The sequence below is a fragment of the Oryx dammah genome, unplaced genomic scaffold (assembly GCF_014754425.2).
Source record: "Oryx dammah isolate SB20612 unplaced genomic scaffold, SCBI_Odam_1.1 HiC_scaffold_16, whole genome shotgun sequence".
In the NCBI taxonomy this organism is placed as follows: Eukaryota; Metazoa; Chordata; class Mammalia; order Artiodactyla; family Bovidae; genus Oryx; species Oryx dammah.
The window spans coordinates 11,133,328-11,157,631 of NW_024070200.1; the positions used below are offsets into that span (position 1 = coordinate 11,133,328).

The 24,304-nt window shown below is 55.2% G+C and overlaps 2 protein-coding genes across 2 annotated transcripts in view; one reads left to right on the forward strand and one right to left on the reverse strand.

Moving 5' to 3' along the window:
• ASB2 (ankyrin repeat and SOCS box containing 2) overlaps positions 1-14,939 on the forward strand; it is a 48,451-nt gene extending 33,512 nt beyond the window's left edge. The window contains exons 7-10 of the mRNA XM_040256592.1: positions 281-452; positions 7,146-7,710; positions 8,880-9,033; positions 14,256-14,939. Of these exons, the coding sequence (XP_040112526.1) occupies positions 281-452; positions 7,146-7,710; positions 8,880-9,033; positions 14,256-14,392 (1,028 nt within the window). The 3' untranslated portion in view covers positions 14,393-14,939. The remainder of the gene's footprint in view (positions 1-280; positions 453-7,145; positions 7,711-8,879; positions 9,034-14,255) is intronic.
• A 4,704-nt stretch (positions 14,940-19,643) lies between these two features.
• Positions 19,644-21,013, reverse strand: FAM181A (family with sequence similarity 181 member A). The gene has a single exon (XM_040256593.1). The coding sequence runs from the start codon at positions 20,924-20,926 to the stop codon at positions 20,045-20,047; it is 882 nt and encodes a 293-aa protein (XP_040112527.1). The 5' UTR covers positions 20,927-21,013; the 3' UTR covers positions 19,644-20,044.
• Between the last annotated feature and the right edge of the window lie 3,291 nt (positions 21,014-24,304).

Sequence of the window (24,304 nt, forward strand, 5' to 3'; positions counted from 1 at the left end):
CAGGGATCAAACCCAGGTCTCCTGAATTGCAGGCAAATTCTTTACCGCATGAGCCACCAGGGAGGGCCCGGCATAGAGCAAGTGGCTGGTAAATCCCAGCATCACTATGGCAGTTCAGGCTGGCGGCCCGGGGTCTCAGTGTAGCAGAAAGGAGCTGGGGGTCCTCCGGGTGATCCAGTGTGTCAGGGTGGTTACGGCAGCAACGCCCAGCCCGAGGTGGGCGTTACATGAAGGACAGTGACCGGCCTGATCACTCACCAATCCGCCTCTGCTTCTCCAGGCGCTGACATCAACACACAGGCCAGCGACAGCGCGTCCGCCCTCTACGAGGCCTGCAAGAACGGGCACGAGGAGGTGGTGGAGTTCCTGCTGTCACAGGGTGCGGACGCCAACAAGACCAACAAGGACGGCATGCTCCCGCTGCACATCGCCTCCAAGAAGGGCAACTACAGGTCAGCCCAGGCCCCGCCCCAGGCCCCGCCCCCAGGCCCCGCGGCTCCTCCCACTTCCCCACCCATTCCTCCGAATGCCCCGCCCACTGGGGGGTAGGGCGGGCCGGAGAGTTCAGGGCCCAGGTCACGGTTTAGGTGGAAAAGTGGAACACCACCAAGCAGTTAGCAAGCTAGAATGAACGCTTACAACAACGGCAACAACAATAATAACCGCAAACTCCTATGAGGCACTTACCAGCACTTTACATTATAAACATATTTAATCCTTTTAACAACTCTACTTTTTATAATTCCATTAACAGATCTACTGAGGTAGATATGATTACCTTCATTTTTTTTTTCAAAATGAGGAAGCTAAGACACAGAGAGGTTGAATGACTTGCCCAAGATCACTCAGCTTGTACAAGACAGGAGCTCACTTGTTCCGAACCTTATGTCTACCAGATTCCACACAGGAAGCCGGATAGGAATCCAGACTAGGGGATATTTCTGTTGGGGATGCAAAAATAGCCTCTCAGCAGTAAGCAAGGATGCAGGGAACATCTACAATAATACAAATAGTACCATTGGTACTAGCTAGTTTTTATTGAGCACTTATTATGTGTTAGGTACTTTGAAAGAGATGAAAGAAGCTAAAGCTCTCAGGGAGCAGTCTGGTGGGAGGGAAGATGCATGCATGCACACACACAGAAACACGCTCATGAAAATGAAAAAGGACGCAGGACTGAGTTGCATGGTGGTCCTTGAGACTAGCGTGGGCTGGAAGCAGAGGTGTGTTAGAGCTGGCTTGTGCAACTGCTGTGAGCTGACTGATCACCTTGGTAGTCTGAAATCGGCCTTGGTGAGAGTATTTACTTCATGGAAACTGGTGATTGTTAGAAATCAGAGCCCCCTCCTTCCCCCGAAGAGCAAGCTGTTAAACTTCCACCAGCACCACCACTAGCTGGAGGGTCAGGAGAGCCTTGCCCAGGGGGTGGAACTCCAGCTAACCGTGAAGGATGCATGGGCCCAGTAATTTCCACTTGACCAGTGTTCCCTAAACTGAGCATTCATAGACTTTCTTCCTGCTTTTAGATGTCTATACCTTCACTTCTTAGTATGGCCCCTTAAAGACATTTTTATTTTAAATGAATTTATTTTCAAAAGGAAACATTGAATTGTTCAAATTACCAATTTACAATTAACAATAATAATAATAAAAACCTTCTCGCCTATAATCCCATCTCCTGTACCCCAGATGACACACTTCAGGAAATGCAGCCCTGTCCCCAACAGGGAGAAGATCGTGCATGCTGGGGGGTGTGGGTGGTCTCCGCTCTAGGCCCTGCTCTGCAGGTACCCACACAAACGACCAGCCAAGGATGCCTCCCTGCCCCACCCATGCACACAGGAGACCTCGCCTTCTCTGGGCCACGTAGCAGGCTATGAGGCAGACAGATGTGGGTTTCAATTCCTACTGAGGCCTTGGGGAAGTTATTTAACCTTTCTGAGCCTCAATTCCCTCCTCTGTAAAATACGAAGTAGTCGGACCGCCTGGGGGGGCTATGGATGCACGTGTGTATAGAGTAGAAATAAAGCTCCCAGCAGAGTGCAGCACACAGTAGGTGCTTGCTGGGTCTGTGTTCTCTCTTATGTAAGAAGGGTAAATTCCATCATTTTTCAGTGAAGCCAGTGGAAGGACAAAAGCAACTCAAGTCAGGCAGAGGTGATGAGCAAGATAGCATCTCACTCTCCAGTTGCAAAAAGATCCAGCAGCAGTCAACAAACATGGTTTATCTTAGTCTGACTCTAGAAAGATCCAGAGGGAAAGAGAGAGAAGGGTTGACCCTCGAAATCTCCTGATCCACTGGCTCTCCAAACCTGCCTGTACAGCACAGTCACTCTGGGCTGTTTTTTAAATGATGCCTCCCAGACACACAAAACCAGAATCTCCAGGAGAGAAGCAGCCCATGCCTTTATCTTTGAAAAGCTCCCAGCCAACCAGATACAGCCCAGTCAGACCTTTAGGGGGAACACTGATGTAATCAAGCATGATTTTGCAGAGGAGGGACCCGAGGTCAGAGACGGGAAGTGACGTGCCAGAGAGTGGCAGAGCTGGGACTGTCACTTCGCATCATTCAATCACACCCAATGCCTTCAGGTGGGCCCAGGGGCCAGCAGTCTGGCCCTAGCTGGTGGACAGTTTGAAGGAGCACTGGGCATGCCTAAGGCTGGCCAGGGAGCAAGGGTGGGCCTCTCTGGAACCACCTATGTGAATGATGTATGCTCCTGGAAAGTCTCCTGCCTGAGACTCATGCTGACCCCCAAAGCCATTTCTCTGGTTGTTCACCCTCTATTCTCAGATCCCAGGCTCCTCTGGACCCCAAGAGTGAGAGGGACCAGGCCGCAGTTTGAGGGCTGCCCTACAAAGGGGTAAAACCAGGTTCCCACGAGCTTCTGTCACCTGGCCAGAAGGCCCCAGTGCTGCACTCACCCCAGGGTATGCGGCATGTGGCCCTCTCCATGCCGTCCTTCCTTGGCTGCTCAGGGATCTGCTGTGACATTCTCTAGGCTCTCCACGTTCAGCTGCCCACCAGGACACCCTGCCCATCCATGGCACGGAAAGTGGCTCCAGCAGCTGGGGTCCGTGTTTGCCAGATGGTGAATTCAGTGCATTAACTGCAGAGTGTGACATTTAGGTGTGGCTGAGAAAGAAGCCCCCAAGACCCCAAAGTCTTAGGCACCTCCAAGATATACTTTTTTCTTAGTTTTCATTTCCAGTTTAGCAAACGCAACTTTTGAGATTAAAACTCAGCACCAAGTGAAAAAAAGTGAAGTCACGCGGTTGTGTCCGACTCTTTGGAACTCCATAGGCTGTAACCTGCCAGGCTCCTCCGTCCATGGGATTTTCCAGGCGAAAATACTGGAGTGGTTTGCCATTTACTTCTCCAGGGGATCTTCCCAACCCAGGGACCGAATCCGGGTCTCCCACACTGCAGGCAGACTCTGAGCCACCAGGGAAGCTAGCACCAAAGATAGATTTATTAAGAAACTGTTGGTATTAGACAAGAGCAGATGGCCCAAGTTTCCTTTAAACTGAATTTAGAATAGCACCGCAACCACTGGTTCTCAGCCTTGGCTGCACACTGGGACCCTGACGAACCCTTAGAGCCCTGAGACTTGGGCCCCAGCCTCAGAGATCTCACTGAAAGCAATCTGGGTTGGGGCTGGGGCTGCAGATGATTTTATGAGGCATCCCAGGAGAGAACCTGTATCTTAGACTCAATTTTGTGACTGACATATAACACAGACTTGCCTTTGGACTTTACTTCTGGCCCCCTCATTTTAAAATATACTTTCTCTTTTACTTCTAATTAATATTACCTTTGCAAGACCCTTAAAACTCTTTCTGGGAAAACTGTTTCCCTGCTCTAGCTCCCAGGAGAAAAGCTGCAGACTTTCCCCCAGAGGGACCCCTCATGGGCAGAAGTTCCACTGTGCCCTTGGGGACACCCTCAGGCAGATTCTCCTCTATGGAGTCTTTTCTGGCTCCATACAGCCTCAGAGGAGAGATAATCCCCCCAACACATACACACACACACAGCTGGGTTGACACACCGCTGCCCAGTGTTACTGGGAGCAGAGCCATTTGTGGGCAGCTGGTTCCCTTGTGAAAGTCAAGTCTATGGTGAAATTTACACTGAATGCTGGCAAAGGTCACACCACCATGACCTGGTGACCCAGGAGAATGAGCTGGTGGGTACAGCCTCTGTGCTGGGGAAAGAAGAAGAGACGGATGGGACACTGGGCCTCCCAGACACCAAAACTTGTACCAGGCAACGGGCACCTTTGCTGTCTACTTAAGTTGCATTTCGAGCTCCTGTGGTCCCAGGGCTGCCTGTGGGAGAAGTGGGAAGGTCCCAGCCTGTCTTATTGGGTCCAGCCTTCATTCTCCTGCCTTCTTCCCACCACCTGGACTAGGGGAGAGGAATGATGACATGCAGTGGGGCCACCAACACCTTCATTCTGCCTGGGCTTTGCCATCCACCTCCAGGCCAACCTCACTCTCTCCCCGCCCCCACACTCAGGTCTCAGTTTCACCCTCTGTAAAATGGGAGGCTGGACACACCGATCTCCAGGCCCCACGCAGCATGACACACTGACTCTCAGCTTGGCCATGTCCTACAGAAGTGTACAACAATTAGATGATTTCACTGTTATTAAGATGATGCTTCTGGGACCTAGGCTGCCTCCAGTCATGTACCCACATTTCTGCCACTTTGCCTTGGTTCGACAAGAGACCACTGGAGACCAGCTGTGACCTGCCAGATATCAGTCCATCTGGCCAGAGGCCCCGGGCAGTCCCCCTCACTCTTTTTCCCGTGGTTGGGCACGTTACGGCTGTTACAGAGCATTTGTCAGCGATGGCTGTGGTCCAGGGTGAGGCCCTGGCCCTGCCTTTGACCAGCACCTCTACAGAGTGAGGTCAGGCCTCCTGAGCCTGCACAAATAGAAATTAGGAGGCAATTAGCCCCCCTGGGTGTGTGAATTTCCTTTTGAGGTTTGAGAGGCAGATTTTAAGCAAACACAGCGTCACTAACCATAATAATACTTTCCACTGGGATCCTAATGGGAGATCCCTGGCATCAGATTTCCAGGAAGCCAGAAGCCCAGGAAACCCAAGTGCCAAGAGGCAGAGAGGCTTGGGAACAGGCTTGGTGCACCTGTTTGCCCTGCCGTGGTTACCTCCTTGAAGCCCACCCGAGGTCACCGGTCAGCAGGGGTTGGGGAAACTAGGGTCTGGAATCATGTCAGTGGCAAGAGCTTGGCAGGTGGCAGGGGTTTAGGGGAAGAGAGCAAACACAAGAGGTCAGGAGTCCTGGGGTCAAGCCCCAGAACGGCTTTATGGCCTTTGATCCGTCGCTTCATCTCTCTGAGCCCCCTCTGTCATAAAGAAGGCCACAGACCCAGTTGGGCAGCCCCACTGGGCTGTAGAGAAGGTAAAATGGGTCAGGCAAGTTAATGGATTGTAAGGAATTCAAACCCCTGTGACATAGCTAGCTGTCACCCAACCACTAGCTACACAAGAAGTAGGGGAGTGGCTAAGAGTGTGGCTCACTCTAGGACAAGGGGCCCCAGCCTCTGGGATCTACTGCCTGATGATCTGAGGTGGAGCTGATGCAGTAACAATAGAAATAAAGCGCACAATAAATAGAACGCACTTGAATCGTCCTGAAACCATCCCCCCGTCCCCAGTCCATGGAAAAATTGTGTTCTGTGAAGCTAGTCCTTGATGCTGAAAAAGTTGGAGACAGCTACTCTAGGGGGAATCAGACTACCTGGGTTCAGACCTTGCCTCCATCACCTACTACTGGCTGGCTGTGTGTCCCAGGGCAAGTCACTTACCCTCTCTGGGTTTCTGGTTCCTCATCTGTAAGCGAGATTAATACTAGTACACACCTCATAGGGCTGTTGGGAGGATATATTTTAATAGATTACTGTAGGTTAACTGCTGAAAACAGCACCTGATTCAACAGGAGACCACAGTCAGGACTGGCAGGAATCTCCAGCCTCAGCCACAGCTGATCAGCCCTCTCCAGGCCATAGGCAGGGCAGCGAGCCTGGGAGAGGCTAGAATTAGCCTTCAGGGGAAGAGGCATTGAGATCCACAGGACAGGGGAGGTGACCTCACGGTCACTGAGGGCTGACCGGGGCCTCGGGCAGGAGTGGTTGGGACAGACACGTTTGTCCCTTCCTGTTCCCCAGGACCTGGCGGCTCCCTCAAGTCCTCGGGGCAGCAAAACAGAGATATAGGACAGCTTAGCCCTGGAGTCAGAGGAGGGGACAAGTCCTGGTTTGTGTCTCCCAACATATGGCCTGGGCAAGTCCCCTAACATCACTGAGCACAGATTTTTCTCATCTGAAACAAATGTGAATGACAAGACACACTTTATGGGTTGTTGTGGAGATTAAACCAAATAATGCGTGTAAAGCCTTTGGACGGTGTCCTGGCACATAGTGAGCCCTTGGATAGGGCTGTCCCCACCCCCCAAGCCCCTCCCTCCTCCACCGACCTAGGCAGGGCAGGGTCTGCACAACTTCATTTTGTTTTTCCACTCTAGGTCTGGGGGCCTTCCAGTCAATTCCTCTAGAAATACCCCTTAGCCTGAAAGAAATCAGCAAGAGATTCTTGAAACTGTAGTCCAGTCTGGCTGAGATTTTTAAAGGGCTCAGACTTTGGAGGCTTGTGGCTCAGCTTCTAAAGAATCCGCCTTCAATGTGGGAGATCTGGGTTCGATCCCTGGGTTGGGAAGATCCCCTGGAGAAGGGAATGGCTGCACACTCCAGTATTCTGGCCTGGAGAATTCCATGGACTGTATAGTCCACGGGGTCGCAAAGAGTCAGACACGACTGAGTGACTTTCACTTCACACTAACTTTAGGGGTTCTGGGTTTGAAGCCCAGCTCCACTCGTTACCGGCTCTGAGGTTTTGAGAACGTGGTGGAAGCTCTCTGAGCCTCAGTTTCCTTATCTGTAAAGTGGACCCCGTCTCCCTCCAGTGTAATTGTTGAGACTGGCCGTCTCCACGGCGCCCCCTGCTGGTGGGCCCTGCCGCTCCCACGCAGCGGTTGCGAGCGTCCGAGCCTGAGCCCCTCGGCGCCCCCTGCCGGCGGGTCCGGTGCCGTGACCCGCGCGTGCCCGCCCCACCCGCAGGATCGTGCAGATGCTGCTGCCGGTGACCAGCCGCACGCGCGTGCGCCGTAGCGGCATCAGCCCGCTGCACCTGGCGGCCGAGCGCAACAACGACGAGGTGCTCGAGGCCCTGCTGGGCGCGCGCTTCGACGTGAACGCCCCGCTAGCGCCCGAGCGCGCGCGCCTCTACGAGGACCGCCGCAGCTCGGCGCTCTACTTCGCCGTGGTCAACAACAACGTGTACGCCACCGAGCTGCTGCTGCTCGCCGGCGCCGACCCCAACCGGGATGTCATCAACCCCCTGCTCGTGGCCATCCGACACGGCTGCCTGCGCACCATGCAGCTGCTGCTGGACCACGGCGCCAACATCGACGCCTACATCGCCACGCACCCCACCTCCTTCCCCGCCACCATCATGTTCGCCATGAAGTGCTTGTCGCTGCTCAAGTTCCTCATGGACCTCGGCTGCAACGGCGAGCCCTGCTTCTCGTGCCTGTACGGCAATGGCCCGCACCCGCCCGCCCCGCCGCCCTCCAACAGGTTCAATGATGCGCCCGCCTCGGACAAGGCGCCCAGCGCGGTCCAGGTAGGGGCGCGCGCCGCGGGGACTGCGGCCAGGCCCAGCGGGCTCCCGAGGCTGGGGGGACTGGAGACAGGGCGGACCATCGGCAGGGTGGACTGCACTTGGGAGGCAGCTGGAGACGGTGGTGAACAGGATTTAGAGGCAGTGTGGACAAACGGTTAGTGCACTTTGGAGGGCGTGTGAGCTGTCGTTTAGCACCCTTTGGAGGCAGTGGAAATTCAGTGGTTAACGTCCTTTAGAGGCAGCAGGCCTTAGAGGTTCGCAGGAGCATTTCCGTCCTGTGTATTAGGGGAGGGAACAGTTCGGCAGGCGATTGGTGGGGAACTCTGCAAAACTGAGGGGTTCACCACCCGCAGCAAACCTACACCTGGAATATCACGGTGATGGACCAAGATCCAGGTAGAGGTGAGACCAGGCCTAATAGAAGAGCAGGTGAGCTACAGAAAGTCAGTGACCCCAGAGGCAAGACCTGCCCATGGTGTGATTTAATAAGTCAAAGTCCAATGAACAGGAAGTTCGAGGCGCTTCCCTAGTGGTCCAGTGGTTAAGAATCCAACACTGCAAGGGACACTGGTTCCATCCCCGGTCCCAGATCTCACATACCACTGAGCAACTAAGCCTGTGAGGCGCAACTATGGAAGCCTGCATGCCTAGAGCCTGTGCAACAAGAGAAGCCTGCAGACCGCAAGGAAGAGTAGCCCCTGCTTGCTGCAACTAGAGAAAGCCTGTGTGCAGCGACAAAGACCCACCATAGGTGAAAAAAACAAATCTTTAAAAAGGAAGTTAGAAACACTCTTCTCTTAGAGATGTTAACAATGGCTAATGGCATCACTTAAGGGCCATCTTCTATGTGCAACGAAGTTTGTTTATATTGCCTTAATTCTCATTTAAAAAACCCTTCAAGTGAGTGTCATATACCCATTTTCTAGACAAGGAAGTTGAGGCTTAGGGGGCCCAAGCTGCCCACCTCTCACTTTGGGCAGCAGAGTCCTGTGTTGATGAGAGAGAGGTGTGGATATGGAGGGCTGGCTTCTACCCTGGGCTTGCCTGGTGTCTGTGCTCGGACATGTCCCCTGCCCTCACTGGCTGTAGGTTCCCGCCTGTAGGATGAGCTTGCTGAGGCAGTGCTCTTGATCCTGGGCACCCCAGTGCTGGTGTGCGTTCTCTTTCAGTTCTGCGAGTTCCTGTCTGCCCCGGAAGTGAGCCGCTGGGCAGGGCCCATCATCGATGTCCTCTTGGACTACGTGGGCAACGTGCAGCTCTGCTCGCGGCTGAAGGAGCATATTGACAGCTTCGAGGACTGGGCTGTCATTAAGGAGAAAGCAGGTATGGGCTGTCACTGCTGCTGCTGCTGGCAGATGCCCCTGCCTGACTCAGGCCCAGGACTCGGGGCCTGTGACTGCTGCTGACATTTGATGAGCACCTTCTCATGCCAGGTTCTGAGCTGTGTGTCACATCCAGTGTCTCCGTGATCCCTTGTTTTGTAAATGAGGAGACCAACCCCAGAGAGACTGTCACTTGGGCAGACGTCTTATCACTAGTTAGTGGCAGAGCGGGTATTCAAATCCAGATTTGATCCACTAACTGCTAAGTCGCCTCAGTTGTGTCCAACTCTGTGCGACCCCAAAAACGGCAGCCCACCAGGCTCCCCCGTCCCTGGGATTCTCCAGGCAAGAACACTGGAGTGGGTTGCCATTTCCTTCTCCAGTGCATGAAAGTGAAAAGTGAAAGTGAAGTCGCTCAGTCGTGTCCAACTCCTAGCGACCCCATGGACTGCAGCCTACCAGGCTCCCTCGTCCATGGGATTTGCCAGGCAAGAGTACTGGAGTGGGGTGCTGTTGCCTTCTCCGAGATCCACTAAAGGGGGTGTTAAACAAAAACCCCAGCTCCCTGAGGGGTGTCAGGATCTTTAGGGTAAGTTGTCCAGGTTTGTGGGCCACAGGGAAGCCGTGTGGTGGGTGGAGGAGGAAGTGATGGGCTCGGGCATCTCAAACTGTAAACTGCACACGAAGCACCTGAGCATCTTATTTAAAATGCAGAGTCTAACCTGGCAGGTCTGGGGCGGGGCCTAAACGTGTACATTTCAACATGCTCCCAGGGCACCCCTGGAGCAGCACTGGTCTAGGAGGCAGGCCCCAGAGCTCTGGATCCAGGGGCTTGCTGGGTGACCGTGGGCAGGACGCCCCTCGACCTCAGGGCCCCTGTCCATACAGAGCAAGCTGGACGTGCTCAATGTCCGGCTCCTCCAGCTCTGCCAGCCTGGGGTGTTTGCAGGTGGGATGTGCCTGGCGCAGTGAGGTGGGCTTTGGCCATGTTCCAACAGCTGTGCGCAGCGTAGTTGAGGCAGCCTGGCTGTCAGGACAGAAATCCCTCTAAGGAATTGTGGAGCTCACCTGTGTAGGTGAGGCGTCAGGAACAGTTGAACTGGGTGCTTCAGCTGATACTGAGGACATGCCTGTCCCAAGGAGAACCAACTGCCCCAGGGTTTCCTCTGGGTCGGAAGGGCACAGTCCCGTCTCCGGCTGCTTGTTGATCACGTGGCACAGAGGCTGACTCGCAGAAAGTTATTTTTATCCCACCGCTGCTGCTGCTGTCCCCAGGTGAGAATGCTGCCTCGTTACCTGTCCAGGTGTCCCACAGCCCAGTGCCCGGTCTTGCCGACTTCCTCCTTGATCCCCGGGCCCCTTTAAGTCTAAAGTTTCTGGTGGGATTTTCCATTTGCACAAATGCCTGGGAGCACTTGAATTGAGGCCCTTGATTAAAGTTACTGGAAAGGCGATGGAGGGGGCGTGGAGAGAGAGACCCATGCCAGGGCGACACAGAAAGGAGGGTGGTATTGACTTGCTTACTGGCTAGGAGCTCCAAATTCTCAATAAAACATTCATTGAATTCATAAATGGTTGCTGTCACTGGGACTGGCCACTAGAGGCCACTAGAGAGTAGAGCAGTTCTTGCTGAGAATCCCACCTCTCACTTTCTCCTGGACCTGCCCTGCCTGGGAAGGGTAATTAACAGCTAAACTGTACCCTGGGGGGGGGAAATTGCAGAACCTTTTATTGTGCTATAAACATTTATTAACAAGAAGAACAAATAGTTCTTTTCATTTAATGCTGTGTTGTTGATATCAGAGACTCCAAAGTAAGGAACACCACTAGACCATTTAGGTATGACCTAAATCAAATCTCTTACGATTATACAGTGGAAGTGACAAATAGCTTCAAGGGATTGGATCTGATAGACAGAGTGCCTGAAGAGCTATGGATGGAGGTTCATGACATTGTACAGGAGGCAGCAATCAAGACCATCCCCAAGAAAAAGAAATGTGGAAAGGCAAAATGGTTGTTTGAGGAGGACTTACAATTAGCTGAGAAAAGAAGAGAAGCTAAAGGCAAAGGAGAAAAGGAAAGATATGCCCATCTGAATGCAGAGTTCCAAAGAATAGCATGAAGAGATAAGAAAGCCTTCCTCAGTGATCAATACAAAGAAATAAAGGAAAACAATAGAATGGGAAAAACCAGATATCTCTTCAAGAAAATTAGAGATACCAAGGGAACATTTCATGCAAAGATGGGCACAATAAAGGACAGAAGTGGTATGGACCTAACAGAAGCAGAAGATATTAAGAGGTGGCAAGAATATACAGAAGAACTATACAAAATAGATCTTCATGACCCAGATAACCACAATGGTGTTACGACAGAGCCAGACATCCTGGAATGTAAAGCCAAGTGGCCTTTAGGAAACATCACTACTACAAAGCTAGTGGAGGTGATGGAATTCCAGTTGAGCTATTTCAAATCCTAAAGATGATGCTATGAAAGTGCTGCACTCAACATGCCAGCAAATTTAGAAAACTCAGCAGTGGCCACAGGACTGGAAAAGGTCAGTTTCATTCCAGTCCCAAAGAAAGGCAATGCCAAAGAATGTTCAAATTAACACACAATTGCACTCATCTCACACACTAGCAAAGTGATCCTCAAAATTCTCCAAGCTAGGCTTTAATAGTACGTGAACCAAGAACTTTCAGATGTTCAAGCTGGTTTTAGAAAAGGTAGAGGAACCAGAGATCAAATTGCCAACATCCGTTGGATCATCAAGAAAGCAAGAGAGTTCCCAAAAAACATCTACTTCTGCTTTATTGACTACACCAAAGCCTTTGACTGTGTTGATCACAACAAACTGTGGAAAATTCTTCAAGAGACGGGAATACCAGACCACCTGAACTGCCTCCTGAGAAATCTGTATGGAGGTCAAGAAGCAATAGTTAGAAATGGACATGGAACAACAGACTGGTTCCAAATAGGGAAAGGAGTACTTCAAGGTTGTATATTGTTACTCTGCTTATTTAACTTATATGCAGTTTATATCATGCAAAATCCCAGGCTGGATGAAGCACAAGCTGGAATCAAGATAGCCGGGAGAAATATCAATAACCTCAGATATGCCGATGACAGCACCCTTATGGCAGAAAGTGAAGATGAACTAAAGAGCCTCTTGATGAAAGTGAAAGAGGAGAGTGAAAAAGTTGGCTTAAAGCTCAACATTGAGACAACTAAGATCATGGCATCTAATCCCATCACTTCATGGCAAATAGATGGAGAAACAATGTAAACAGCGAGAGATTTTATTTTGGGGGGCTCCAAAATCACTGCAAGTGGTAACTGTAGCCATGAAATTAAAAGACAGTTGCTCCTTGGAAGAAAAGCTAGACAAGATATTAAAGGCAGAGACATTACTTTGCCAACAAAGGTCTGTCTAGTCAAGGCTGTGGTTTTTCCAGTAGTCAGGTATGGATATGAGAGTTGGACTATAAAGAAATCTGAGTGCCAAAGAATTGATGCTTTTGAACTGTGGTGTTGGAGAAGACTCTTGAGAGTCCCTTTGATCCCAAGGAGATCAAACCAGTTCATCCTAAAGGAGACCAGGCCTGGGTGTTCATTGGAAGGACTGATGCTGAAGCTGAAACTCCTATACTTTGGCCACCTGATGCCAAGAACTGACTCATTGGGAAAGACCCTGATGGTGGGAAAGATTGAGGGCAGGAGGAGAAGGGGGACAACAGATGAGATGGTTGGCTGACGTCACTGACTGGATGGACTTGAGTTTGAGCAAGCTCTGGGACAGAACAGCCTGGCGTGCTGCAGTCCATGGGGTCACAAGGAGACGGACACAGCTGAGTGACTGAACTGACTGACTGACTTTCATTTAATGCTGTGTTGTTGATATCAGAGACTCCAAAGCCACCAGGATGCCAGCCTTGGAGGCCCTGTGTCCTCTGTCTGCCAGCAGCCTTTTGCCTTCCCACAAGCTCAGCCTTTGCTCTGCTGAGAAAGGGGCTGCGCTTCCCAGGACAGGCTCTGTCCTGAGATCAGAGGGGAGCAGAAGTGTCAGAAATGCCCTGATGGGGCGGCTGGAGAGGCTACACCGTGGTGCCCTGGCCTCTCCACCCTCCCCGTGTTCCCTCTGCATTCCCGTCTCCCCTGGGCGGTCTCTTTGGCTTGGCACTGCTGCTTCCCCTGCTTGGACTGCCCTGCCTCCATCCCTTACCTGGCAACTTCCTACCCACCACCCATCAAGACCTTTCTCAGATGCACCATCTGGTATGGAAGGCTTTCCCCAAAGCTCCTGAGTGGATACCCCTGTACCTCTGTCCCAGAGGGCCAAGTGCAGTGAAGGGGTCAGCATGTGTGTGTTGAATGAATGAATGGATGGCATTCTTTGATTCATCAAATGCCTACCCTGTTCCCAGAGCTGAAATTAATTACCCCATTACTAGATGCATCAGGGGGTATTCTTACCGCCTTCTCTCCAGCCCCCACCCCTTAGCTGAGAAAGCTCCACTTAATGAAGTATCCCTGGGGGCCTCCTGGAAGAGGTGGCCTGGTAGGATTCTGGGACCTGCTCAGTCCCTGCCTGTTGATCCTGACTTCTCTGCACCTCCTAGAACCCAGGGCTGAACTGGACGCATGGGGTCACTTAGGAGGTCGTATCTGCTGCGGCTATGAGGAAGGGCAGGGTCTGGGCTGACACGTAGAGGAGGGAGCCCAGGACAAGCTCCAGTGCCAGGCGTGATTCTTGCTAAGCCCTCACCTGGGAAATGGGTTTGGTACCTGCCCTCCTTGGGCTTCCCTGGTGGCTCAGTGGTAAAGAATCCATCTGACACTGCAGGAGACGTGAGCTCAATCCCTGGGCCAGGACGATCCCCTGGAGAAGGAAATGGCATCCCACTCCAGTATTATTCTTGCCTGGGAAATCCCATGGACAGAGGAACCTGGTGGGCTACCGTCCATGGGGTCACAAAAGAGTTGAACACGACTTAGCAACTACACAACAACATCAAACCTGCCCTCCTTCCTTGGGCTGTGCAGGTGAATGAAGTATGACACCTTTTCAGTTGGCAGGGGCCATGAGCGTGGGGGAGTCAGGGCATCTCCTCTCTTAGCCAGCCACATGGGTCAGGTGCTTCCCACAAGCCAGGGGTCAGAGATGCAAACCCTCTGCCGGGTGCAGGCAACCAATCAGCATCTCTCTTTCTGTCCTTTTTCCAGAACCTCCAAGACCCCTGGCTCATCTTTGCCGGCTGAGAGTTCGAAAGGCCATTGGGAAGTACCGCATCAAACTCCTGGACACGTTGCCGCTTCCAGGCAGGCTGATCAGATACCTGAAATACGAGAAAACCCAGTAACCAGAGCACGCAGGGGAGGAGCAGCTCCTCAGATGGTTTCGCTGAGTCTCAGGACAGCGGTGTCCCCAAATCCAGGGGACCCGGGGACAGATGAGGCTGGGAGCTGCCGGGCTCTCAGAGGTCTCTGGGCTAAAGCTTTGCCCAGAGCAGAGGACAGATGTGTCGAGCAGGAGAAGAACTGTGTTGGCTTTCACTTGGATGAGGAGATCCCAGACCGGCTCTGCCATTGGGAATGGCAGAAAGCTCCATTCCTGGGGCCTGGAGGCGGGACCAGGGCAGAACTTGGGGTGGTCGGGGGAAGGCAAGGGGGCCGGCAGCGAAGCCCTGACCCCACCTCCAGGCTATGGCTGGAGAGCTTTCTTTCTGGGGTGATTCTGTCTTTGCTGGGCCACCTCGCTGCAGAGCTGCCCCATGCCCCTCCCACTGTGCTCTGTGAAACTCTCCACTTGACTCAGTTCTCTCCCCAAAGCTGTGGCCCAGGGGAGCAGGGTGGGAGACCTCAGGCCCAGAGGGCTTCCTTAGGTACAATAAATGTTGCACAGATGACGCCCTGCCCAGTGAAGTCTCTCACCAACCCCCCTCCAGGGCCTTGAGGTCCTCAGCCCTGCTCCTGGTGGGAGTGAGGGTGGGACCAGGGGCTGGGACAGGGCACGTGGAGCCCTGATCACGTCACTTTGGTTTGGACTTCTGAAAGGCCCCAGAGCATGTGTCCTTCATTCACCAGAAGAGACCCGACGGCCAGAGGAGAGGGGGCAGCTTGCTGCCCCGTTGCTTTCTCTCTCCTGTTCCGTTGCCATAGAAACCAGAGCTTCATCACAAACAAGGTCTCAGAGCCTACAAGTCTCCTGACACCTGGCCTTGTCTTATGCACACGTTCCCTGGCACTGTCTTCACGTCTTAACTCACCCATTTGGCGACAAAGGCTGAGATGCGAGGGGAAAGCCATCTAAATACTGGCTGCTGTGAGCAGGTGCCAGAGGGAGGCTGTCGTCAACCCTCACAAAGGCCCCACGCTTGAGAGGCAGGAAGCCAGCCCTGTGCCCTCCACCATATCCTCCCACCCTCGCACCCTCCCATGACTTGGGGGGAGCCGGACAGGAGCCGCCAGCCCATTTTGGGTGCTGCAGGTGAGAGCACTGAGGATGGGCACTTAGGGCATGTTCTCGAGATCTGAGTCTTACACCGCCCTGTTTTTCCATGGAAGTCACACTCTGGAGAAGGAAATGGCAACCCACTCCAGTGTTCTTGCCTGGAGAATCCCGTGGGCAGAGGAGCCCAGTGGGCTGCAGCCGATGGGATTGCAAAGAATCAGATATGACAGAGTGAGCACACACAGTAGCTCATAGGCACTGTCTTCCCCCGCATGATTAAAACCACTCAGGTGACACCAGAGCAGGTGAGCTTGCTGAAGAGCCTGCTGGGGCCTCCTCTAGGAGAGGCCTAACGGAGATCAAAGGTTACTTATGGCCTTTGCTAGATGAGCAGCTGGGTGGGTTGCAAGAGCACTGGTCCCAGGCCTGACTTCGGCTGGGCTTGCACCTCTGGGGCCTTGGGTTCCCAGCCTTGTGGCTCTTGGTGGCCTTTCTGGCTCTTACATCTTGGCTTTCCATGGAACCAGTAAGTCCCAGTGCCTTCCTAAAGAGGCCGAGTCTGCCAAGTAGCACCTTCCAGCCAGGGATTTGGGGGATCTGGCTGCTTCTTGCCCCCTTCTCCCTGGTACAGGTGGGAAAACTTGCCTGGGTACACAGCAAATCCCTGGGGGTCCAGCCCAGCAGTGCTCGGCTAGAGTCTTATGGTCTCGTGCTGCAGAAATCCTGAAGAAATACCGAAGGAAGCCTGCACCCTCCCAGACTGGGGATGTTCAACCCTGGGGTCCAGGGGAAGTGGCTGAGGAGGGCTCGGCGCATAGTTGGGAAAACCCTGACTGCAGAATGCCTCCGCCGACCGGGAGCCAGAGGGCATGGCGGCAATCTAGGGTGGGATGGGACAGAAAGATGCTTGGGTGCGTTCGGGATGGGATTGGGCATCAGGCAGACTCAAAACTCCAGCACTTAGGTCACGTTATGTCCTAGGGGGTCCTAACAGACAGGGCCTTGGGCATCGGGCAGGATGGGGACGCTGGTCAGAGGGAGGTCTCCCCTGGAGGAGGTGAGGCTTGAGGAGATGGCAGGAGGTGGGAGGGACGGCTCAGCCTCTGCATTCAGCATGTGTGTGTGTGCACGCACATGTGTGTGTGTGTGCACGCACATGCATGCATGTTCAGTCATGTCCAACTCTTTGCGACCTCATGAACTAGCCTGTCAGGCTCCGCTGTCCATGGAGTTCTCCAGGCAAAAATACTGGAGCGGGTTGCCATTTCCTTCTCCAGGGGATCTTCCCGACCCAGGGATCAAACCCGCAGTCTCTTGCATCTCCCGCATTGGCTAGTGGGTTCTTTACCAGCTGAGCCACCAGGGAAGCCTGCATTCAGCATTGGCACCATCTCCAGCCTGGGAGGCCCCGGAGTCACCTTGGTTCCTAGAATATTGTTATACGTCCATACCGGCCAGTCACAGCTGCTGGGCAGGGTCCTTCCCCTCCAGTGCCTCACCCAGGCATGGCCTTTGCAGGTTTCCCTCCCAGTCCCCCAACCACCTCCGCATAATCCAGCAGTTAAAGGGTTAATGTCCCACTGCTTCCGGGGTCAATCCTGATTGGCCGGTGCTCAGACTGTGCCCGGGGTTTCCTTTTTTGACCATATCTGCTGTCAAGAGGACTGTACAGCTGCTTACCCAGCCCCTGGGAGGATTTCAGCCTCAGAGATGTGTAGACAGCCTCACCCAACAGTCAAAGTCCTGGAAGTGGCTGCGTGTTGTGGGCAGAAGCACATGTGACCCGGTGCTGTTTTGGTTAGGGGAGCAGCTACTTCTGCAGCTGCAGCTGTCTGTTTGTTTTGATACTGAGAATTTCCAAGGTGTGTCTTTTCCCCAGCTTGCTTCCACATGGGGAATTATGATGTCGGGTGCTTCTGTTGAGTGGCACCCTGGTAAAGGTTTCTGCTTCCAGATAAGGCTCCCAGGGTGTGGCTGAAGCACCACCAGGTATAACCCCTGGGAAAGGTTGAACCCCAGAGGGGCTGTGGGCCCCCAAGCTCCGTGTGCTGGAGCAGCACCCAAGGAAACACGCCTCCCAGAGTGGGGCTCCTTCTCTGAAGGAGTTGGCTGGTTTGATGGCCCCAGAACCCGTTCCTGTGGGCTGCCCAGTCTATAAACATTGAAATGTTGACATGGAAGGACCTAGAGACATAGTCAGATAACTAGGTGACTTTGGGTGGGTGCAGCTTTTCCTCCTTTGTGTCACACTAGACTGCCTGGTGCTCTCACCATCCCCATAGCTACCCACGTGGCAGGTCTATTTTCCTTTTTTTTTTTTTTTTTTAATTTTCAATCACATTTTTCAGACAAAGAAACTCTGGCACAGAGAGGTCAAGTAACTTGCCCAAGGTCACACAGCTGCTAGGTGGCAGGGCCAGGATCAGAGCTTTTAACACCCTGCTGTGCTGTGGGGGGGGGCTGAACCTTATCACAGTGGGCCCTGCAAGGACCTTTGTAATGCCGTGCAAGTCGGGAAAGAGGGGACATGCCTCCTCCAGGGACCCTCTCTGTTCTTTAAGAGTGGAGCAGCCTGAGGTGAGGGTCCCGGCTGAGGACTCCTTACCCCATGAACCAGATGATCATGCAAAACAACCCTGCTTGTGTCACGTGGCCTCACGGCTCTGACATCCTCTGAGACCGTCAGACATAAAACACCAGAAACCCACCCACTTTCCCAGTGAGCAAGCTGCCCCATCCTTGGGGATGCCTCACTTCAGGGGGAACCTGCAGGCCCTTAGCAATCACTAATTCTGAGTCCTGTGTTAGGGAGGATTCTGAGGCCATATCTGGACCTGAAAAGGGAGCGTCTGTGACCAGTTATGAGGCTCGCTTTGGATGCAGAAGCCATGGGTGCATCTGATTGCCATCTTTGATCTAGTCCCTCCTTTACAGAGGGGCTTCCCAGGTGGTACTAGTGGTAAAGAACCCACCTGCCAATGCAGGAGACACAAGAGATGCAAGTTCAACCCCTGGGTTGGGAAGGGGCCCTGGAGAAGGAAACGGTAACCCCCTCCAGAGCTGGACACGACTGAGACCCAGCACGCATGTACTCCTTTACAGAGGAGGAAACTGAGGCACAGAATGGGGAATAACCTGTTCAACGTTATGCTGTCGATGTGGGTGTGGAGTCCCCCACCAGGCTGGCCCCGTGCCCCCATCCCAGTCGTGAGAACTGTGCTTTGAGGAAATGAGACGCTCAGCCCCTGTGGCAGCCCCCATGCTCTTAGCCACGGAGCCACGCCACGCACTGCAGTATGGGTGGAGGCCTCCAGTGGCTTGGCTGGTTTGGGTGTTATCGGGGCCAAACTGAGGGCCGCTGCCCACCAGCATGCCCCTCTGTGTGCATGGTCCCTGGCAGAGGCCCTCATCTTTCCATTGACGGGCACCTAGTATGTGCCAAGGGCTGCATCAGGCCTGGGAAGAAAGCCAGTGGCAGGAAACCTAGGAATCTGAATTAGCTAGAGGTGATGGTGATGGTGATGACAGTGATGATGATAATTTTGCCTGTGGACATAGAACCAAAAAATAAAAGAGAAACAACTTGGTCAGACAACCAGTTATTTTGTCCACAAGAGGCCCCGTTCCTGTTCGGCCTGAACTTCCCCTCTAACCAGGGTCGAACATGACTGCCTTGGCCCAGCCTCTGCTCTGAGGCTGTGATGGGGTGGGAAGTGCCACCGAGAGGCCTGTTCTCATCTCACCCCTCATCCTGCAGGTGGGGCAGGGAGGCCCGGAGAGGAAGGGTCCAGCTCTACATCCCACAGCAGAACCAGGAGGACAGATTCACCCCACCACACACACACACCCCAGTACCAGTTCCTATTCTCCAGAGCAGTTTGGGCCCTCTGGGGCTCCAGGCCTCCCCTGGCCTCTACTTGCTGACATGGGGAACCAGAGCCCCCTTTCCCAGGAATCCTCTCCACCCTCCTTCAGGTTGAGCTGGCGGGCTCCCAGGCCCATTCCAGTCATCACGGAGGCCTCTGGGCCACTCCGGGCACCGCCCCCCGCCACCCACGACAGCCTCTGTAAGCAGCCCTCCACCTAGGCATAGCCAGCATTTCCTAGGCCGGGGGACCAGTCAACTTCATGAACCTGAGAATGTGGAAACTGAAAAAGAAACGTCTTTATTCTCTTAACCTTCTTAGTATTTACAAAGAACAAGAAGAACAAGACTGAGACTGGCTTACACAGTGGGTGGCAGGTGAACAGGTGGTGTAACGCTGGCTTCTGGGGTGGCCGGAGGGCCAGGGCAAGGGCCCCGGCCACCTGAGGTCTGCACAGGCACACGGGTGATCCGTCGGGCACTGGCCTGCTTGCGGAGGGGCTGGCCTCCGGAGGCTGTGCGGGCTGGCTGGACGGCTGCCCGAGAAGAAGCCCCTGCCCCATCCTGCCCTGCCCTCCTCCCCTCGATGCAAAGGGATGGTTCTCGCCCAGTCCACTCCTCATGAGAAGAGCTCGCTCCTGGGGGTCCCCTATACCCTGCAGGCCAGAGGAGGGAGCCAAGGCCCTCCCCACCTGGCTAGAGGTAGCCGAAGACGTTGAAGATGGGTGGGGGCACGGCCGGCTTGGTGGGGATGGGTTTCAGAACCACAGGTCTGTACACTTTCTGCCCCGGGCCCTCCACGTCCTTGCAGAAGTGGGCCAGCTCGCTGGGGGAAGCTGCGCTTTTCCGCCAGAGGCCCAGGCTGGGCATCGGGCTCTGGGGCAGGGCTCCTGGAGGGCTTGGGTAGATGGGCTGTCCATGGTACTGGAAGGGGCAGCAGCTCCAGGCACTGACGCGGCCCACCAGGGAGACCCCGGGCATCTTGAGTGGCTCCTTTTCAGCCGGTGCCCTGGGGGAGGTGGGCACAGGGGCAGTCTCGGGCCCCAGGGGCTCCAAGCCTTTACAGTGTTTCTTACCCTCGTAGGGAGGTCCCTCCCGGGGTCCCAGACCCCCTTCCAGCCCCACGGGGTAGCTGTGGGTGGGCCGTGGCTCTTCCCAGAAGGAAGCAGGCAGCTGTCTTTTCCTCATGGGCACCTGGCCAGGCCTGGCAGCTCCTGGATCCGGCCCATGGAGGGTCCGCTCCTTAGAGAGACTTTCCTCCCGGTCGGGGTTCCCCAACGCCTCCTCCTTGTAGCCCCCACCCCCGCCGGGGCTGGAACCGTGGCCAGATTCGAGGGGCAGCGGCCTCCCGGGCCGGTCCTCGGGCCCCCTTTTCAGGTGAGGCTCGGCCCCTCTGCCGGGGAGTCCCCGCGGGAGCCGGGAATACTTCTGGGAGAAGCGTTTGAGCTGCTTCTGCAGGTACTTGCGGTGGTCCACCGAGCGGCGGCAGGGCGCCGACTTGTCCAGGGCCGCCTTGATGTCACTGGACGCCAGGTTCACGAAGTTTAGCAGCATCTTCACGTCACTGTCGGATGCCATCACCAGAGCGCCACTGCACCGGGCTTTCCATGAAGAGGCTGGGTTTTCCAGGCAGCTGGCAGCTCCAGGGAAGAGCACAGAGCCAACCTGACGAAGGACACAGCAGCCGTTGGTGTCTCTCCGAGCATCCACACTCTACCCTCCCCAAAGTCCACGTGGCTGCAGACAGCAATGGTCCCCACCTCAGCCCCCCTCAGCCCTAGACAGAGTCCCTGGGTCATGGGTTACCCATTCAGGCTGCTAAGCCTTTCCCAGAGCCTCTGGGATGCAACGGGAAGAAACCCATTTCATCTTCAACAGAGCTCCGCACCTGCAGGTGAGGCTGAGACAGGTCAGGCAACTTGCCCAAGGCCACCTGGCCCTACCAAGTGGCATTGCTGGGGCGGGAGCCCACCAGCAATCATGCGTGTCTCCCCACACACCACGCTGCCTGAAGGGCATGACTTGCCGGCAAGGTTTTCATTTTCTGAGCCGAGGCAGCCGCTCCACTTTAAGGCAAGGCCAAGCCCCCTGGTTGCCTGGCGGTGCCCTCCTCCTCCCACCCCCGCCCCCAAGTCCTGCTAGCAGCCGCCGCCCCCCCTCGGTCCCCACGCTCCACCCACAGGTCTCACTCAGGACAGGCAGGACCCCTGTCTGGCACTCAAGCCGAGGCCTGCCTGGCGGGCTGATCGCAGGCTGCGGGCAGCGGGGGCTCCCCCGTAGAAGCATCTGCAGCAATTTCATGCCTCCTCGGCCACCACCCCGCAGCCCCCCGCCCCTCCCCCCGGCCCCGGCCAGCCCCACGCCCCCCACCCAGTGGGGCCTGAGCCGCCTGGGCCTCCACACTGACCGAGGGTGCGGGGGCCCGGGCCCCCGCCAAGGCGGCCCGGCAGAGGTTTCCCCCACGCCGCAGACCTGGGCCAGGCCCGGTGCAGCCGGCGAGCTCCGTGGTCCGGCTGGAGGCAGTTGTGCCGCCCTCGAGTGGGCTGAATGGAGGACGACGGGTCCCCAGAGCTGGGGGGCCCTCAGGCCAATCAGGAGCGCCTCTCCAGATACAAAGCATCCCAAGCAGGCGGCGGCCCCGTTCCCACATTCTTTGCCGTCTCAAATTGTCACCATGGGGACCATCACAAAAAAGACAGCTCCCAAATGCAATCATTTCCCGGTAAATTTCTACCCTTCAGCCCACTCTCCCTTCCCGGCCTCCACGCCCCTCCTCCCCTTGACCTCGGTCCCCTGGTTTCTCGAGGGGGCGGGGTGTGTCGTGTGCGTACACATATGTGTGTGTGTGTGTGTGTGTGTGTGTGTGTGTATGTATTTATAAAGTCCAAGATTGAGGAGGGGCTGGACCCAGAAGAGAGGGGCTTGCAAACCACCCCCCAAGACTCCGGGCCTGCAGCTGCCATGCTCCAGTGCAGACAGACAATCGGACTGGGTAAGCCAGGGCGGGCTGCTTTCCCCGCTGTCCTTGAGTGTTGAGTGGCTCACTCGCGCTGTCTGTCTCTCTCTCCCCCTCTCTTTCTCTCTCTCCCCACCCCCTTCCCAAGGCACGGGCACTGGCGGGTCTGCGAGGGCGGGCAGCACGCTGATGTTGGAAAGGTGGCCGGGGAAGGGCCCTCTAACGAGGTGCTGGGATATCCATGGGAAGGGGGCCGGAGCTCTCAGGAATCTTGTCTTTATGTTTGCTTCCTCAATTGAGCTGCACAAAGCCTGAATTGCCCATTCAGTGAGGCCGGACAAAAGGTTGGCGTTGCACGGTCCCCTAGCATTTGTAGTCAAACAGTTAGGGACTTAAATCGAGTCGTCATGATGGAGAAAGAGGTGCACAAAGCCCATAGAATTGCCATCAGCAAACATTTTCCTGTGTCATATTAGCCAGTCTCCATGGCTCCCCTTGGCCTGGGGACAATGGCACAAGTTTGCACACTTGGCTACTGTCACCGTGCCAACGCCGGCGGGGCCGCAAGCAGGGCCGCTCCGAACGAGCAAGGGAACCCGGGGCCGGCCGCTGGCCCTGCCCACCGACTGGCCAGAAGGAAGGTGAGGCCGCAGGCAGAGGGAAACTGCCTGGGAAATCCAGATGGGCGAGGCCTCCGTGCCAGCCAGCTGGGTGGGCCCTCCGCACGCCACCCTCTGCCTCTTCTTTCCTCTCCTCCTCTCCCTCTCCTTCTCCCCTCTCCTCTGCCACCTTCTCCTCCTGCCCCCTAGCCAGCTGACAAGCCCACACCTTGACATCACAAACTAAAATGCCAAGGATGCTCTCCAAAGCCCCCTCCCCATCCCCAGACTGAGAGCCCTGGCAGGGCAGGAGGACTCATCGGCCAGTGATGCTCCCACCCCTCCCTCCTGGCCAATGGGCAGCCACTCCCAGCGCCAGGTGCCTGCAGGCAGCACGGAGGCTCCAAGTCACCCCCCTCTGGCCTGAGGGTCCCCACAGGCTGAATGAGGGGTTTGGAGGAGACGGTTTAGGCCCTGAGGAGCCCGGTGTAGCATCTCCAGGCCCTCTTCCCCTGCTGCTGAGATGAAGGCTTGACCCTGGGCTGCAGCATCCCGACTGTGGGCCCCTACCTGCAGCAGCCTCTGCCTGCCCGAGGGCTAAACCACTGTCATTTTACCCCCCTGAGATGTATGGGTTATTTGCTTCTGCAGCATCATCCAGCCCACCCTGACTGGTAGACGCAGGAGACATCCTTTCTGCTCCAAAGTGCCCTGCCCACACGGCTGGAAAAAGCACTCTGTTGCCTGAGGTCACGGTTAGGCTCTGGAGCAGCTCTCATCATGGTTCCACACTGCCTGCGGCCGGGGGCACCCAGCCTCGTATGAATTCCAGCCCCTCCACAACCTACCACCGGCCCAGGAGCCACCTTCTCCGTCGTTCTCTGCTGGGAGATTGGCCTCAAATTACCCCAGCCCCAGTCCTGCCTAGCCTCCGGACCCTCTGTGTCTGCTCCCGCCAGCCTCTCGGTCTGGAAGGACTTCCCTCCTCTAAGAGCGTGGGGATGCTCTCTGCACACTCCACTCGGATCTCAGCTTCCTCGGAGACGCGCCTGCAGTCCCTCCAGCCTACCTGATGCCGCCTGCCCGTGACGTCATCCCCATCCACCAATGATGGACTCCCATCCCCAACAGGCCCCTGAGCTCTGTGGGACTTGAGTGTGCATCTTTAAAAATCTCCAGAGCTCTTGATAGGGGCTGTTCTTCCACTAAATAAAGGAGAGAGTGAGGAAGGAAGGGAGAGAGAGAAAAACAGGGTGAAGATAATGGAGACTTGTAGAGCACCTGGTCCCCACTGAGAAGCACGCACCTGGCCCAGCTCACGTGGCCCTGGGACAGCTCCGAGGGTGTGGGTGTTGCCAGCCCAGATGAGCAGCACAAGAGGCAGTTAGTTTCCCAAGCGCC

Excerpts from the sequence above, each read along its gene's own strand:
- FAM181A (XM_040256593.1), bottom strand. The coding sequence starts at position 20,926 with ATGGCATCCGACAGTGACGTGAAGATGCTGCTAAACTTCGTGAACCTG.